General features: G+C 40.5%; 1 protein-coding gene across 1 annotated transcript in view; it reads left to right on the top strand.

The window, feature by feature from the left end:
* dlgap2a (discs, large (Drosophila) homolog-associated protein 2a) overlaps nt 1-19,673 on the top strand; it is a 142,708-nt gene that overhangs the window by 51,648 nt on the left and 71,387 nt on the right. Inside the window, exons 3-4 of the mRNA XM_060821612.1 lie at nt 14,143-14,290; nt 18,859-19,078. Coding sequence (XP_060677595.1) covers nt 14,143-14,290; nt 18,859-19,078 — 368 coding nt within the window. The remainder of the gene's footprint in view (nt 1-14,142; nt 14,291-18,858; nt 19,079-19,673) is intronic.

The following is a 19,673-nucleotide window of genomic DNA, read 5'->3' as shown; positions in this document are numbered from 1 at the left end:
TAAGACCTCGGATGGTGGGCAGAGAGTGCTTGCACATTCATAACCAAAAATTGCTAGATCACAGATTTGGCTAAAGATATGTATCCTGCACCTTAGCCAGAAGTAGGCATCTGATTCTATATAAGTGCAAGTAAAGGGCTTGTTGTCTGATTGAAAGCATGTCTCTGAAGATTTATCCTGAGGTAGTCATGTCTATTGTCAGCTATACTCAAGGGGATTGCCTGTGGTAGGCCCAACCTGATCTAGAAGGTAAGCTACTCTGCAGAGTATGGATCCAGGAGGAATAGGAGTCTTCACTCTCAACCTCAGCCCTGGAACTCGTATCCACATACCCAAAGGCCACTGTGCCTGAATTTTGCACTACTCATTGAAATAGGCTCCATTCTACTAATGCCCAAATCATAGAATCCCTACAGTCCAACAAGTCTGCACCAATCCTCCAACAAGCATCCAATCCAAAACAAGCCCCTTACCCTAATCCTAATCCACTTAACCTGCACATTTTTGTACTGTGACAAGAAACCAGAACACCCAAAGGAAGCCTGTGCAGACAATGGGAGAGCACACAAGCACTATGCAGACGGTCACCCGAGGCTCGGATTAAACCTAGGCCCCTGGCACTGTGAGGCAACAATGCTAAACACTGAACCACCAGGGCATCCTAATTCTTAAGGGAACTTTGGCATCATTATTCAATGCACCCCTCACAGTAGTATGACCAACATTTCAGGCCAGAGATTTTTCTGGATCTTTATTTAAATCCATTATACCCTTAAATAAAATGTTTTTAAAAATTGGTCTGCCAAGTTATGAGCCCTTAAAACTGTTGTATAAATATGTAAATAATTCATGCATTTTTGTGCATCAGAGTGCACATGGAATGTATCCTTCTATTGTGAGCTTGAGGTATTCCCCATATATTGCTGTAGAGAATATTAAGATAACTTACTCCTCCCCTAAATTTGTGATTTGATTGAAATGTTGTTGAAGCATTTGGACTTTTGCTGGCAGATGCAGATCGCATAGAGTGGTCACTGCGACCTCCTTTGGCCCAAAATGGTATTGCAGAATTATTCAGATTTTCTTTCAGTTGTAACTGTCCATTTTTAAGGTTTGGAATTTTCAGTTCAGCAGCAGGCCATTCTATCCTTCAAATCTGTCTGTCATTCAGTGAGATCATAGCTCTTCTGCATTCAGCTGTCATGTTCCATAAATCCTAATAACTTCAGCTAACAAAAATCTAACAGTTTCAATTTTAAAGAGAAATTGAAATGCTAACACATTGTCTTTTATAGGAGAGACCTGCCCACCTCTGTGTGAAGTGTAACCTCACCTGAACGACCTGACTCTGATTTTAAGGGTGTAACCCCCTATCTGTGACTTGCCAACCAGTGGGAAGAAAGATTTTCTCTACCTATCCCATCACTTTCTTTCAAAATGTTATAAATCTCAGTCAAGTTTTTTTCTTGACCTGCTATAAATTCAATAAAACAAGGCCTTTTATTATGTAGATTTTTCCTCCTGCTGTAACCATTGAAGCCCTTGTAACATTCTGGTGAACCTACTGTGCGTGCCAACTCCCAGACCAGTATATCCATTGTGAGGTGTGATATCCAGTATAGTATACAGTTGATCTAAACAGCATGTTTTATAGCTATAGCAAATGTTTTTCCTTTCATTTCGAGCCTCCCTGTGAATAAAGCAAACAGTTCATGACCCTTCTTGATTGCTGCTTGTACCTTGTACATTTCAGAGCCGTGTACAAATGTCATCGTAAATCTCTTTGGTCTTATGCTGTTCTTAGCTTTCCACCATGAAATAATGCAATGAGCTATCTTTTGTTTTGATCCAAAATGATAACCTCATATTTACCTGCCATGAATTACCTGCTGCAACTTCATCTACTCACTTTATTTTGGAATGTTTGGTTGCTTTTTAAACTTCTATCTACATAAAGTTATGATTATACCAACAACAATAAGTTTCGATATGGCTGTCTGTTAATTGGCCACTTTCTTTCAATTCAACCACATACCCTTATGGTCTGTCTCCTCCCGCTGAATTAATCTCATAACAAGAGCAATCATTTAGTTTCAGTTTTATCAGCTGACAGGCTCCTATGTGGAGTAGAAGGTCAATATGATCTTTGCTTTGGTCTGAGGACCAATTCACGTGATCTAAACGGCTTAAGCATCAATGGAAATTGGTGTTCAGGCCTTATCAGCATACTTGATTACACAGCAACAGATCTAAGTGAAGAGACCTCTCACTAGTGAAACTCATCAGATAATTTCACAAAGGATGTTACTGGAGGAAAAGACTTTTGTCCCTCTTCATTTATCATGAAATATTTTGTTAAGACATAAGAAATCATTTACCTTTTCTTGGCAGTTGTGGGGATTCAGAATTTAACAAGTCTGTCAATAATTAATTTCTGCATGGATTCTTCAAAGTCATGAAATCCCAACAGTGTGGAAGTAGGCCATTCAGCCCATTGAGTCCACACTGACTCCCCCCACCCCAAAGAGCATCCCACCCAGATCCACCCTGTCTATCCTACGTTTGTAACCCCACATTTACCATGGTTAATTCACCTAGCCTGCACATCCCTGAACACTATGGGCAATTTAGCACAGCCAATCCATCTAACCTGCACATCTTTGGACTGTGGGAGGAAACCGGAGCACTTGGAGGAAACCCATGCAGACACGGGGAGAATGTGCAAACTCTACATGAACAGTCGCCCAATGCTGGAAACGAACCCAGTCCCTAGCACACTGTGAGGCAGCAGTGCTAACCACTGAGCCACCATACAACCCTGACCTGTATTATATATTTATAATCATAATTTATATTTAATTGTATATACAAGGATCCTGTATTATATATTTAGGAGGCCAGCTGGTTCAGTCAGCTAGATAGACAGCATGTTGTTCAATCACACCAATATTGCAGAGTTAGTTCCGCTGAGAGTGGAAGGCAATGGCAAATCACCACTGACAATATTGGTGAATAAACTAGCTCAAGGAGCAGAAGGGTCAGTAGACAATGAGCCAAAGTCTTGCCTTCAGGAAATGAATTTGTGTTTTGGATTTCCACCAGAAACTTGGTGCATTGTATATGAGTTTCTACTCCATGGTGTTGTAATTGGCCTCTGCGATATAACACAAATAGAGTCCAGTCTTTGTCAGATAGCTGTAAAGGAAATTCTATTCAGCCTGCTAACTGATTTATTACTGATGTTATGTTGTCACACTTTAACTCAATTATTCCAACTTCATTTACAGAATTATTTTACAGACGATTACATTTAATTTTTTATTGCAATTAGAATGGCATCATGGTCAGCACAAACATGGTAAGCTGAAGGGCCTGTTCTGTGCTGTCCTGTTTTTGCTTCATTTTTAATGCTAAAAATAATTTGCTTAATTAACATACAATTTAAAAGAAGTATCAGTGCTCTTCAGCTTGAGACCCGATAAGCCAGACATGGTTTGAAATTATTTTTGAATTTTATTAAGATATTCTAGAGTCATTTTTCTGAGTTGGTGCAATTCATGGCAATTTAAACTTGAGATGTCTTTTCAGCTTTATTGTCTGGTAGAATCTGAAGCTACATAATATTTTATAACAGCATAATAACATTGTTCAGCAAGCAAAACAGTTAAAAAGATATGAATATGCAAATCTAGTTCTAATAAAAAATCTCCCTTTCTCTGTGATTCCAATTTCTCTATTCCTTATGTGTTATGATCATAAAACTTGTATGACAGTGCAAGAAGTCATTGAAATTATGTGATTTCTTGTTACGAACGTTCTGAATCAAACTTTGCCTCCAGTATCTTTGTGCCTCACATGAGCGGCCTTAACAATTACCCAATGACCATAGGCTTTAGAATTCATGAAGACTGTCTTCAGTAAAGCATAATCCCAGCTTTGAAATATAATCAAGTAATTAATAAACCACATATTTTAGCTGGGTTAGCGTGGTGCTGGAAAAGCACAGCAGGTCAGGCAGCATCTGAGGAGCAGTAAAATTGACATTTCGGGCAAAAGCCCTTCATCAGGAATGGAGGCAAGGAGATAAGGGGGCGAGTGGGGGAGAAGGTAGCAAAGAGTACAATAGGTGAAAGGAGGTGGGGATGAAGGTGACAGGTCAGAGAGGAGGGTGGAGCAGATAGGTGGGAAGGGAGATAGGCAGGTAGGAGACAGTGCTGAGCTGGAAGTTAGGAACTGGGGTAAGGTAGGGGGAGGGGAAATGAGGAAACTGGTGAAGTCTACATTGATGCCCTAGGGTTGAAGTATTCCGAGGCAGAAGATGAGACAGTCTTTCTCCAGGCGTCGGGTGGTGAGGGTGCAGCGGTGGAGGAGGCTCAGGACCTGCATGTCCTCGGCAGAGTGGGAGGTAGAGTTGAAATGTTGGGCCACGGGCCGGTGGGGTTGATTGGTGCGGGTGTCTGGGAGATGTTGCCTAAAGCGCTCTGTGAGGAGATGTCCTGCCTCCCTAATGTAGAGGAGACAGCATCGGGAGCAATGGATACAATAAATGACATTGGTGGATATGCAGGTGAAATTTTGATGGATATGGAAGGCTCCTTTGGAGCCTTTGATGGAGGTGAGGGAGGACTTGTGGGTGCAGGTTTTGCAATTCCTGCGGTGGCAGGTGAAGAGGCCAGGAGGGGAGGTTGGGGTGTTGGGGGGTGTGGACCTGACCAGGTAATCACAGAGGGAACAGTCTTTGCACAAAGTGGAAAGGGGTGGGGAGGGAAATATATTTCTGGTGATGCGGTGCGTTTGGAGATGGTGGAAATGTCATGGATGATGCGGTTTATGCAAAGGTTGATAGGGTGGAAGGTGAGGACTGGGGGGGGTTCTATCCTTGAAATGGTTGGAGAGGTGGGGTTTGAGAACAGAGGTGCAGGATGTGGATGAGATGCGTTGGACGGCATCTTCAACCACGTGGGAAGGGAAATTGCGGTCTTTAAAGAAGGAGGCCATCTGGTGTGTTCTGTGGTGGAACTGGTCCTCCTGGGAGCAGATACGGCAGAGGCAGAGGAATTGGGAATACAGGATGGCATTTTTGCAGGAGGTAGGATGGGAATAGGTGTAATCCAGGTAGCTGTGGGAGTCGATGGGTTTGTAAAAAATGTCGGTGTCAAGTCGGTTGTCATTGATGGAGATGGAGAGGTCCAGGAAGGGGAGGGAGGTGTCAGAGATGGTCCAGGTGAAGTTAAGGTCGGGGTGGAATGTGTTGGTGAAGTTGATGAACTGCTCAACCTCCTCGTGGGAGCACGAGGTGGTGCCGATGCAGTCATCAATGTAGCGGAGGAAGAAGTGGGGAGTGGTGCTGGTGTAACTACGGAAGATGGACAGTTCTACGTAGCCGACAAAGAGACAGGGATAGCTGGGGCCCATACAGGTGCCCATGGCTACCCCTTTGGTCTGGAGGAAGTGGGAGGATTCAAAGGAGAAATTGTTGAGGGTGAGGACCAGTTCAGCCAAACGAATGACAGTGTCAGTGGAAGGGTACTGCTGGGGACGTTGGGAGAGGATGAAACGGAGGTCTTGGAGGCCCTGGTCATGGCGGATGGAGGTGGAGAGAGATTGGATGTCCATGGTGAAGATGAGGCATTGGGAGCCAGGGAAATGGAAGTCTTGGAGGAGATGAGGGCGTGGGTGATGTCTCGAGCATTTGTGGGGAGTTCCTGGACCAGGAGGACCATATATTTTAGCTGAAAGGGCAAAGAGGAAAAGAGAAGGAAATAAATAAAGAAATTACTTTGAAAACAAAATGATCAAAATCTCCCAACATTTTCCTTTCAATCCCATTGCAAATTTCATATTCAAGACTTAGTGACAGATGGAAAAGCATTGGTATTGGCCAGTTGGGTGATGAAGTTCATGCTTTGGTTGGAAGAATAGAATAAGAGTTTTTCTTTGATAAGGTGTGAATTTATAAATGTTGATGTTTTGAGAGACTTAAATGTATTTGTTCAAGTTAGCATATAGTTGTGGCAAGAAAGTAGGAAAGCAAATGACATGTTGGCCTTTATTGTAAGGGGTTTTGGGCACATGAGAAAAGAGGTCTTGCTACAGTTTTGTATGAGTATTTGGTGAGATCATACCTAGAATATTGTGGTGCAGTTTACTCTCAATATTTAAGGATTATTGCAGTGGAAACAGTGCAGTTATAGTTCACTAGATTGATCCCTTGGATAAGAGGGTTATCTTGTAAGAGGCTGCGAAACTTTGGTCTACATTCTCTGAACTTAGAAGAATGAGAGATAGCATCATTATAACTTTCAAGGTTCAGAAGAAGGGTGACAAGATGGACACTGAGATAGAGGCTGAAATGTCCCTGTGCTACCATTCTCAGAAAGGCTCACCACTAATGTGCAGGAAGCAGGGCAGTAAAGTGCCTTTCCAAGGGACCAGAAAGTTGTGGTGGTAATCCCACCTTTAGGGAGCTACTGGTCAATCAGAAACTGGTGCATTTTTAATCAGAGCAGCCACTACATCTCCAGTAGTGTTGCATAAGTGAAAACAGCCTGAAAGATGTTTTCTGGATCTCAGGTAAAAGATTAGTGATTATAGAGCCTATTTACGAGATGGGGGTAGAGAAAAGGAGAGTGTAGGAGAGTCAGCAGTGAGGATAGGGACACTCTCAGCAGTAACCACTGTTTCTGATGCGCTGTCCATTGGTTGGGCAACTGAGTGGCTTTGATGGAGAGATTATTCCTGGAAATCAGCAAGCAACCAATGTTAGGGTTTAGTCATTAAACATGCTGCATGGTGAACACCATTCACTTCAATCCCATTAATACCATCTCACCACCACACCTGCTGATTGATTAATGCCAGTAATGGTGCAACAAAGCCAAGATTGGATATCAGTTGCTTAGTTAGGAGACTCTATCGCCAGCAGGGAGGGACGACCATCAACAGGGTCTTCCCATTACAAATTTGTGGGGTGGTGGCAGGTATTTGGCAGAGTCCCACTTGCTCTCTGATTAAATACCAGCCTCCACCACTGCAGTGGGGAAACTTAACCCATTGATTTCCCTGCTCAAAAAATCTAAAACAAGAGGACATATTTTTAAGATAAGGGTCAGACATTTAGGACTAAGATGAGAATAACTTTCTTTAGTCAATGGGTTGTGAACCTTTGGAATTCTCTGTCTCAGCAGACTGTGCATGTGCCATCACTGAAGATGGTTAAGGTTGTAATAAATAGATTTTTGATAGCTCAGAGAATGAACGGTGAGGCTGAATCCCAAAATCAACTGCAGTCTTATTGAATGGCAGAGCAATATGGTCTTTTTCTGCTTCTATTTCTTATACTATATTACATTTGTATGGGGATCCCTTTGGAAAACACTCAGTGCTGGTTCAAACTAGAATTAAGATGGTTTTCTTTCTCAGAAAATAATATTTGCATGTGTGTAGGATTTTACTGTCAATTTTAAGGCTTTACTTTTGGTCATTTCAATTTCAGTTTAGGACACAGGGCAACACATACGTTTCACGTATTCTGATGAATTACGATGAATACTGTTTAAAATTGTACAAGAATCACTGGTTCATTATAATAGATAGTTATGTGTATTGTGACTCATTTGGATGTGCAAAGTAAATACATTTCAGTGAGTAGTTCATAGAGGTGAATACATGGATTTAACGTCATCTGGTCACAGGTTGTACTTTTCCTTTCAAGATATTCTCAGGAGGAGGAGGATCATGTAATACTGTCTTGAGCACAGTGCACATTGTTTACGTTTCCCATATTTTAGCATCATTTGTCAGAAGATTGCAATTTGTATTGCCATAACTTGGAGGTGCCAGTGTTGGACTGGGGTGGACAAAGTTAAAAATCACACAACAGCAGGTTATAGTTCAACAGATTTATTTGGAAGCACGAGCTTTTGGAGCGCCGTTCCTTCATCAGGTGGTTGTGGAGGTTAAGATCATGCTCAGTGTCTTGCAGATGTGATACAGTAAACAATCTTAGAATAAAATTTCCATCTTTTATAATGGTACATTGAGGCATGGTACTTTGGTGATATTGAGCAGATGCTACAACAACAGATGAATGGACACCGCACAGCAATCACCAGGCAGGAGTGTTCCCTCCCAGTCGGGGAACACTTCAGTGGTCCAGGACTTTCGGCCTCGGATCTTTGGGTAACCATCCTCCCAGGTGGACTTTGGGACAAGCAATAACGCAGAGTGGCTGAGCAGAGGCTGATAGCACAGTTCAGTACCTGAGGGAATGGCCTCAACTGGAACCTTGGATTCATGTCACAACACAGGTGACCCCACTACGTGATACACACATGCGCACACATGCACACACACACCCACACGTACATACTCCTACATATTCACGCAGACGATCCCTTATACAGAAGCTCTCTCTCATGTGCATACACATGCAACCCCCGCACTCAGACCAACACATGCACACCCTCACACATACCCCATCACACTCACACACACACACACACTTAACCAAGCTTACGCACACGCATATATACACACACTTTATCATGTGCACTCACATTCACATGCACACTCAGTCTGTCGCTCCTACTTCCAACTAGTTACTAGTGCACACATGTAAGCTTATGGGATGAATTTGTTTTTGCAGAATTATATTTTATTTTGCTCAAAAACTGCATGAATCCATGTAAAACTCTGTAAAACTATACAGAGGGTTTTTTCAGTCTGACATAGCTTTGGGACACAGACTTCACGCCTATTGTTTAAAAAGCTGAGCTATCTTGAAAATGTAATAAAGAACAGAAACCAGCATGTCCCATTATAAAAAATGAAAGTTTTAATCTAAGATTGTTTACTGTATTACATCTCCATGACACTGGACTCCTTTGGCTATAAATTCTGTGGTCAGCTGTTTTGTAGAAGACCTGTTGCAGTTCTTGGGGTGTTGGTACACCAACAGTGCTGTTAAGGAAATAGTTTCAGGATTTTAACCCAGCAATAGTGAAAGAATAATGTTACATTTCCATGTCTGAATGGCATGCAAATTAGAGGAGAAGTTACAGGTGGTGGTCTTTTCATACATCTGCTTTGAAACCATGGCTTTGAAAAATGCTGTGTAAAAATCCATGTTGCATTACTGCAGTGCACCTTTTAGATAGTATGCAATGATGCAACAATTTGTCGGGTGAAAAGAATGAATGTTGAAGGTGTTTAATGGGATACTAATCAAGAAGGCTGTTTTGTCCTGGATGGTGTCAAGCTTCTTGAATGCTGTTGGTGCTGCACTCATCCAGGCAAGTGGAGAATATTCTGTCACAGTTATGACATATACCTTGCAGATGGTGGACAGACTTTGGAGAGACGAGATTAGTTTCTCACCATAGAATTCCTAACGTCTGGCCTACTCTTGTAGACACAGGTATTGATCTGGTTAATAGTTACACCCATTATGTTGACAGCAAAGGATTCAGCGAATATGATGCCATTGATTGTCATGGGTTGTTGATTAGATTCTCTTTTTTTGGAGGTGGTCATTGCTTAGCATTTGCATGGCATATTTTACTTGCTACTTATCCAGCCAAGTTTGGATGTGTCCAGGTCTTCCTATATGCAGAAGATTTACTACTTCAATGACTGCGATATTGAGAATGATGCTGAACATTGCACAATCATCAGCGAACATCCCCATTTCTGATCTTATGACAGAACAAAGCTCATTCATGAAGTAGCTGAAGATGGTTAGGCCAGGAATACTACTCTGCTGAACTCTGTATTGATGTCATGGAGCTGAGATGATTGATCTCCAACTACTGTAACCATCTTCCTTTGAGTCAGGTATGATTCCAACTGACAGTGAGTTTTCCCCTGATTCCCATTGACTCTAGTTTTGCTAGGACTCTTTCGTGCCATACTCAGTCAAATGCTGCCTTGATCTCAAAGGCAATCACTCTCACTTCACCTCTCTAATTCAACTCCTTTGTCCATGTTCAGACCAAAAATGCCATGGCCATATGGCCAAACTAAATGTAAGCGAGCAGATTATTCCTTTGCAAGTGCTGCTCGGTAGCACTTTTATTAACTTTTCAAAAACTTTGCTAGTGGTGCACAGTGGGCTAATGGGGCAATGTTTGGCCAGATTGATTTTGTTCTGCTTTTTGTGCAACTTTCCACATTGTTAAGTAGATGCCAATGTTTTAGCTGTACTGGAACAGCTTGGCAAGGAGCATGATTTATTAGGGCACACAAGTCTTCAGTGCTTTTGCCAGAATGTGTTGTCAGGGCCCGGAGTCTCTGCATTATATATCAATTGGAGTGTCAAATTGGTCAAAGACTGGCATCTGTGAAGTTGGGAACCTCGGGAGGAGACCAAGATGGATCGTATGCTTGGCACTTCTGGCTGAACATGAGAGCAAATATTTCCGTCCCGTCTTTTGGACTGATGTATGAGTCTCTTCAATAATGAGAATATTTATAGAGTTTCCACCTCCTCTTAGCTATTTATTTATCCATGAGCAATCATGATCGGATGAGGCAGGACTGCAGATCTTATACCTGTTGGTTATGGGATCACACAGCTATTTATGCATGCTGTTTCAGCTGTTTTGCATTCAAATAGCCCTGCCTTCCAGCATTTCCAGCTTTTTAGGTGTGTCTGATGCCTCTGCTGGATGACCTCATACATATTAAATATGTTCATTGAATGAATTAATCTCCCGGCTTGATGGTAATGGTGAAGTGGGGAATATGCCAAGCCAATATGTTACAGATTGTATTGTATACCATTTTGCTGCTGCTGATGGCTGTCAGTGCTTCATTGATTCCATGTTTTGAGTTTCCAATTCTTCTCATCCCATTTAGCACAGCGTTAATGCAACATAACACAACGGAATTTATTATCTACTCGATAAAGAGCTAGTCTACATTTTGCAATAGTGAAATCTGGAAATGATTGTGTGAATTTCCCCTTGGCTTTCATCTTTACCTTCATGTTCAACTCAACTGTATGTTTGGTATTTGAAAGTGTTGACTGATAGCTGATCTTTCACTATTTTTGAGATTCTACTCAGCCATCAATTGCTTTATTCAAACTATTAACAGTTGGCTGTGTGGTAATTGGAATGAGATCAGCCTGGATTCCCTGATTGGGGATGTTAATCTGATCCGATCAGGAAGCCCTGGCTGATAATATAAACAGGAGCAAAGGGATTTGAGGTTTGTCCTCATTTCCCTGAAAACTGGTTGAATGGTAGGGTTTGGGACCTAGCTTTGCTGCTCCTCTCCCTTGTAAAATTGCTGTTGTATACAGCTGTAAATGTTAACTGTTTCTTGTAAACTGTTTTGTAATTTGTTTAATAAAATATTTTAAATAGGAAAACAAACATGAGTATAGGGATTTGTGGTTTGTCCTCATTTCTCTGAAAACCGGTTGAATGTAAGGGTTTGGGGCTTTGCCATTCCTCTCCCTTGTAAAATTGGTGATGTGTTACACTGATATTCTTTTTGCAAACAACACAGTAAGCTTTCACTTTGAATACCTGGGAATTGCTGATTGATTTACGTAATTAATGCCCCCTGAGGAAGCTTGAAAGCAACTTAAAAATGGAATTTGTAGTCTGTACTGACTTTGACAGAAACTAGTAGTGATGTGCCTGTTTGGTTTGAGATCAATTTGCAGCATGTGGTTCAATTCAATCCCAGTATCTTGAAAAGCATCAGTGAATGTTATAAGAATCAAACCAAGCAATGGTGCATAGCAACTTCTTTCATTATCTTTCTAATTTTATAAAATAACAGTAAAGCAGAAAACAAAAGTATAAAATAAAAGACATGTGAAAGAGCTTTTGCCATACAGTTTTTGATGTTGTTTGGCAGTGAGGGTGGGGAATGTGTGGTGGGGGAGGGGTGGAGGAGGAATGAGGCATGTACAAATAAACTTCAGGGCCATAAAGTGTTTACCAAGTCGCCTGGCAATAAACATCAGGCTCCCTTCTGGATTCATTAAATATAAGTTTAAAAGGTTTTGCGGCTGTTTTTGAAGGGACAATGCCAGAATACCTTATCACAACCTGCATGGCCAATACTTTGACTATATAGCCCTTAGATCTACAGTTGGAATTCTAACTATGTTGTACGGCCCTGATTTGTATGATCAGAGTCTAAGCTGATGAAACAGATGGGTATTTGACAAATAGAGAAGGCATCTTTCAGAAGGGTGGCCTCAGGAACACTAGAACTGAGCATTAAATTTACTCATCATTTCAACAATAGCAACAAAAACTTCTAATAGACGATAGGTGCAGGAGTAGGTCATTTGTCCTTCGAGCCTGCACCACCATTCAATATGATCATGGCTGATCATCCTTAATCAGTATCCTGTTCCTACCTTATCTCCATAACCCTTGATTCCACTATCCTTGGGAGCTCTATCCAATTCTTTCTTAAATGAATCCAGAGACTGGGCCTCCACTGCCCTCTGAGGCAGAGCATTCCACACAGCCACCACTCTCTTGGTGACGAAGTTTCTCCTCATCTCTGTCCTAAATGGTCTACCCTGTATTTTTAAGCTGTGTCCTCTGGTTCGGCACTCACCCATCAGCAGACACATGTTTCCTGCCTCCAGAGTGTCCAATCCTTTAATAATCTTATATGCCTCAATCAGATCCTCTCTCAGTCTTCTAAACTCAAGAGTATAATCTTATATGTCTCAATCAGATCCCCTCCCAGTCTTCTAAACTCAAGGGTATACGTCCAGTCGCTCCAGTCTTTCAGTGTAAGGTAGTCCCACCATTCCAGGAATTGATCTCGTGAACCTACGCTGCACTCCCTCAATAGCCAGAATGTCTTTCCTCAAATTTGGAGACCAGAACTGCACACAATACTCCAGGTGTGGTCTCACCAGGGCCCTATACAGCTGCAGAAGAACCTCTTTGCTTCTATACTCAATCCCTCTTGTTATGAAGGCCAGCATGCTATTAGCCTTCTTCACTACCTGCTTACCTTCATTGACTGGGTGTACAAGAACACCTTTGTACTGCCCATTTACCTAAATTTAAATATTATATTATTTTAATATTATACTGCCTTTTTACATGGTAAAACAACTCAAAGGTACACCACAGAAACTGAATCAGAGAAACATTAACTTTGAGTGACATATTCAATTAAATTAAGAAAAGCTTTGTCAAAGAAATAGATTTTATGAAGTACTTTTTCAAAAGGAAAGAGAGATGGAGAGGAAAGGAGACTTCGGAAGGGAATTCTGAACCTTAAAGCCTAGATAACTGAAAACATGACCCCAGTGGTGGTGCAAAGAAAGTCTGGGTCATAGAACAGCATTACAGCAACACTGAGTTTTCCAAAGGTTTGGAAATTGGAAGGGGTTAGACAATAGAAGAACTTGAACACAAGTCTGAGAATTGCAACATTTAGTTAGGGCCACAACTTTTCGCCAGTTTATCGTGGCTCAGTAGTGTAATGGGAATTTAAAGGATGGTTACCTGCTCAATGGGATAACAGTTGCTCCTGAAATGATCTGGAGAAGTTTCCTCTGTTTTCACACACTTGTGTTAGCCATCAGAGCAAGGATATGCTCCAACTTTATTTATGTTATCTCCCCTTGTGCAAACTCAGAATGTGGTTATTGTTCGTATACTTTACTTTGTAAATAATGCAATTACATCAACAGCGAATATCCAAAATAATTATACAGTCTGAGTTGTTGGTAATGATTTGAATTTTATACAGATGTTGATGCTTCCAAGTATCATCCGACAATTTCTTGAAGTAGCAGGAAAAAGGAAGCAAACATATTTGTTTAAGAAATGCAATAATTTATATTTTATTCAGTGATAATAAAGAAAATAAATGGATCCAGTTGTTTTTTGTAAAACTACACAAACCTGTCAAGTAAAGAAATCTGGCATAGGTTTTACTTTCCCTGGTTGAATTGAATTCGGCATTTACTGTAAATATTCTCATTCAATTTCATTGCGTTGCAAAATTGCATTACAACCATGACTACACTTCAGAAGTACTTCATTGGTTGTAAAGTGTTTTGGGATGACCCACGGTCATGAACAATGTCTTTTTCACTCTTTCCTTCTCTGACTTTCTGGATCAAACATGCTTTCTTTTTCATTGCAGCCAGAACTACCTACAATCTGCAATTGAAGTGACCATCAACCACAGTCTAGATCCTGCCACCAATGAGAACTCTCCCAAGTTTCGCTCAAGAAATCAGAGCTATATGAGAGCTGTGAGCACGCTGAGCCAAGCTAGCTGTGTCAGTCAGGTGAGGCCTAGCCCACAGAAAAATAGTCTTCTCAATGTCAGCATTTTTATGTAGACAACATCAAAAGCCATTCCCAGCCCCAATCCAACTCAAACGAGAGATAATAAATGAGCAAAATTAAAACTGTGAAGGAAAAGCCTCGAACAATACAACAATGTGTCATTATGTACTAAAAATCAGATTTCATTAGCAAAATGAAATTTAGCATTTTTTAACTTTAAGATATGTAAGTGATCCTTTATTTAAATACTTACAAATGCAGATCCAATAATTGTTGATTGTAATGACATGTCATTGCACCAATCTTGCTAAAAGTGTTTATATTTGCTAACACGTCACTCAGCAAGAACCATGGGGATTTCAATTTACCCAGATTAGCTGGTTCTACTGGATTAAATGAAAAGCATGCTTCAATTTTAATAAAGTCAGAAGTCACACGATAATGTGGAGGTGCTGGTGTTGGACTGGGGCGGACAATCAGAAGTCACATGACACCAGTTTATAGTCCAACAGGTTTATTTGAAGTCACAAGCTTTCGGAGTGCTGCTCCTTCATCAGGTGAAGACTTCACCTGATGAAGGAGCAGTGCTCCAAACGTTTGTGATTTCAGATAAACCTGTTGGACTATAACCTGGTGTCATGTGACTTCTGATTGTCCGCCCCAGTCCAACACCAGCACCTCCACATTATCGTTTTACTAAGCCAGTCTTGCTTTTTTCTAAAAGCAATTAAAACCTTGTTATAATTTTGCATTTTATTGTCTAAATAGTGAAATCTTAAAATAATTCCTTTTTCTTAGAGTGACTGTAAAAATGAAAACATTATGTTATCCACCAAGTAGAAAATGGTCATCAATAAGCATATTGATTACCTGCCAGGTCCTTCATCTTAACATCCATCCAAGAGAGTTGGTATAATTGGAAAGCTTTTAGCCAATTTGATTAACCTGGAAAATAGACCAAGTGGAAATTTCTTACTTATAATGACAAGCTTAGAATTGAGTTTTGACAAACACTTTCAGTATCCTTGCGAAATCTGCAACATTGTCAAAGTTGGATGATTAAGTAATAGTCTTATGAAATAGAGTGCTGTCTTTAGAGAAATGTCTCAATCCAAGAAACATCAAGGATCATACACATTAAGGCAACTTCACTCTCGGAGAGCACATTGGTACTGACTAAGAAGGAAATCTCTCACAAAACTTGTATTCGTGAGGAATTCTTGATATTATAAGATATTTCCAATGCAAGTGTTAAGTGAAACTTTATTGTGAGCCAGATACCCTGTACTGTAATGTAGGATCATTTAAATTTGTCATAATGATGGGGAGAGTTGTACTTGAAATGTCTGGTCTGTTTTGTGACTTAATTTGGTTTCAGCCAAATCAATTCAATCTCTGAACCACAATCACCATAACAAATACTACAGCTAGCACTGTGCCAAGTCATGAATGATGATTTAAAGAATGAAAAGCAAGCAAAGATTTTTTAAAAATTTAATATATTACAGTGAATTTCGTTAAATAAAATGTCTTTATTTACCACTACACAGCTATTAATAGAAGACTGTATACTTTGATGGGATTGAATCCTGATAATTTAATCCAATGCCTTACATTTCTGTTTTTGAGTTTGACTTCAGTTGTAAAGATGAAACCAATATTGCTCAGTGTATTTAGGCATAAGCTTAGTGTGCTTGATGTTGTGAATATGGACTATCAAAAGATGTTTGACAAAGTACTACATAATAGATGTATTAGCAACATTGAATGGACAGTGGCAGCACAGATACAAACTGGTTAAATGACAGAAAACAAGAAGTGGTGTAACTGAAAACAGTAAAAGTTGAAAATATTCAGTAGGTCAGGCTGCATCTTTGGAAGCAAACAGATTTAACATTTCAAGTCAGTGAGATCTCCTCAGATACCGCCTGACCTACTGAATAGCTTCCTCTTTTCTGTTTTTTTTCAGTTTTTCAACATTTGCAATGTTCTTCTTTTTGAATAGTGTGAATGGAATTTAGCAGACTAGAGGGAAGTACACATTTTTAAAGCCCCAGGTACTGTTATTAGACCAACTGTTCAATTGATATATTTAAATATAAATTGTTTAGTGCTAAAGGAATCAAAGGGAATTGAAGTAAAAGCAGGAACAGAGTACAGAGTTGGATGATCAGCCATACACATACTGAATGATAGAGCAGGGCCAAATGGCCTACTTCTGTTTCTGTTCTCTATGTATCCATGTTTAATGGTCTGGATCCTGGGAATACAGGCCTTGATTTCAAAGTTTGTTAATGATACAGAACTAGGAAATCTAATGAACAATAAAAAGGTTAGCAACATATGGTGAAAATTCAACAAATGGTAAGTGTAATTTATTGTCTGAGGGCTTCATTCAAGCAGATTCAAAGGTAACATTCAAAGTTAATTGGATAAATAGTTGAAGGGAAAAAAAACTATACAGGACTATTGGAAAGAGCAGGGGATTAGAATTGATTATTTAGCTTTACCAAAGACCCAAATGGCTTTGATCTGTGCTGCATCATTGAAGTCTAATCAAATCAATTCCACTGAGTTTAGGTGGGCTGTTTTAAATTACTGAAATTACCTTTATTCTCACTCATTGACTTACAGGGCAAAACCTCCGAATTTTTATCTTGTTATTGAAACAGGAACTGAGGCAAAATACAATAATCTTGAGTCTAACGAAGCTTGGTTGGCTCAATTATGTTTGAAACCATTAACAAACAAAGCAAAGTCTGAGTGACTCCCCTTGATTTGACAAGATGTACATATACTTTTTAGAGATACATGTAGAACATTGAACAAGATTTAAAGAAAATGTTGAATTGTGCAAAGATGAGCAGATTGAACAGAATATAGTGAAGGGACCAAAGTATAGTTGTTAAGTTTGCTATTCACACAAAGATAGGCTGGAATGTACGTTGTGAAGTGTACAGCAAGGGGATTATAGATAGGTTAGGTGAGCGAGGAAATACATGGCAAATGAAGTGTAATGTGTGAAAATGTGAAATTATCCACTTTGACCAGAAGAAGAATAATGAAACGTATTATAAAAATGGGGAGAGATTTCAGAGGACTGAGCTGCACGTGGATCTGGGTGATCTGGTACATGAATCACAACAGTTACTAAGCAGCTACAGCAACCAATTAAGAAACTTAATGGAATATTGTATCTTATATGGGGACATGATGGTCCAGTGGTATTATCGATAAACTATTAATCCACAAATCCCAGTAATGTTCTGCAGATCCGGGTTCAAACCCTATCATGTTGGAATTTGAATTCAATATCTGCATTTAGGAATCTAATGATGACCATGAAATCATTTTCTTATATTGGAAAAACCCATCTGGTTCACTAATGTCCTTTAGGGAAAGAAATTGCCATCCTTACCTGGACTGGCCAACATGTGACTCCAGACCCACAGCAATGTTGTTGACACTTAATTAGATTAGATTACTTACAGTGTGGAAACAGGCCCTTCGGCCCAACAAGTCCACACCAACCCGCCGAAGCGCAACCCACCCATACCCCTACATTTACCTCTTACCTAACACTATGGGCAATTTAGCATGGCCAATTCACCTGACCCGCACATCTTTGGACTGTGGGAGGAAACTGGAGCACCCGGAGGAAACCCACGCAGACACGGGGAGAGTGTGCAAACTCCACACAGTCAGTCGCCTGAGTCAGGAATTGAACCTGGGTCTCAGGCGCAGTGAAGCAGCAGTGCTAACCACTGTGCCACCGTGCCCGCTGAAAAATTAGTGATAGGTAATAAACGGGACCTGGACAGTAGGGAGGTCATGTTTCAGTTATGTACGGCATTGGTGAGATCACATCTGGTGTAAAGTGGACAGAATTGGTCTCCTAATTTAAATGCATTTGAAAGAGTTCAAAATATTTACCAGATGAATAACTGGAATTAGTTAGTTGTCTTATGAGGAAAGGTTGACATGTGGAGAGGCCCTTTTCCTTTACTCAGTTACTCAGGGCAGTGTCTGGGGTTCACTGATTACAGTGGTGGCCTCTCTCCAGCAGGCTCTGAAACCGGAATGCTACACTAGGGCAACTCCACTGGGGAGAGACCGCTGAACCAAACTCACTGCAATATTTGATTACAGGGTTTCAATGATCTCCACCGTTGCTCAAGATGTAAATGTGGAAAATACGCTGGATAATGTATGCACATTATTATTGTTGTCAGTCACATCTCCTATTTGCATTCAGTAAAAATACAGAAAACTATTTATCTCGCAAATTACCTTACGTTACAAGCTTACTGAAGTTTAAGGTGGGGATAAAAAGTGGCAGAAACATGAGAAATTTTGTTCTGATGCAAAGTAAAACATTATATTCCATAAGTATCAGTTAAAATCCATGTAATATCCTGAGGGCCAGCCTGGTTTTCATTAGCCAAAGGCAGCTATTTAACTATTTAATTATGGCCAGGCTATCCGTGTTTCTGTGTTTCCAAAGTAAGAGGGAAATAAAGTGCTTTCAACTGATAGTTTGTGTTTTGTTGTTGATTTGGTTTCTCAGGTCAGTGAAGCTGAGGTGAATGGACAGTTTGAATCAGTTTGTGAGTCTGTTTTCGGAGAAATTGAATCACAGGCAGTGGATGCTTTAGATCTTCCTGGCTGTTTTCGCACACGAAGTCACAGTTATCTGCGTGCCATTCAAGCGGGATATTCCCAGGACGATGACTGCATCCCGTCAATGTCATCTTCAATTATGGCCTCCTCCATCAGATCCTCAACAGGTATTTGAACTGGTGTTTCATTTTTGTAGAACTGATTTCTTCCCTTTGTTTTAGCGGAAGTCCCAGTCATTTCAGAAGGCATCTAACAGCAAGGTCACATGATCGGGTAAGATCCGTATATGGTAGGACCACCTCAAGGCAGAGTTCTCTCCATGGTCCTCTGGGAAAGGATTCTCTGTCTAGCCTGTAAGGCATTTGGCATCAGGGTGTAAGGAACACCTTGGTCTATTAGTTTGTGCACCCCAATTTACAGTTAACTTTGAACGACTAACCACTTTTATCTTGCACAAAACCTGTAGTACTGAGTCTCACCTGCTGGTTCAGGCTGGAGTTGAAGCCAAGATGACTCCTTGGTCCAGATTTAGTGAGGGACAGAATTTTGTCTTTTTTCATTTTAAGCAGCTTCTTTTGCAAACAAATTAAGAAAGGAGATAAGTTATCTTGCAGAGGGAAGGTGGGAGATTCCCAAACCCTATCACTGCTATCAAACTGGCTACACAAAACATTTCTAATATCTTTAGCAAGAACAGGCACAATATTTTTCCCCCAACTCTAAAGAAGGCTCAGTCCTGGGTATCACAACCTATGTCTGTGG

The sequence above is a fragment of the Hemiscyllium ocellatum genome, chromosome 3 (genome assembly GCF_020745735.1).
Source record: "Hemiscyllium ocellatum isolate sHemOce1 chromosome 3, sHemOce1.pat.X.cur, whole genome shotgun sequence".
Taxonomy (NCBI): Eukaryota; Metazoa; Chordata; class Chondrichthyes; order Orectolobiformes; family Hemiscylliidae; genus Hemiscyllium; species Hemiscyllium ocellatum.
Note: the sequence above shows the minus strand (reverse complement) of the source record. Positions and strands in the feature narration are given on the sequence as shown.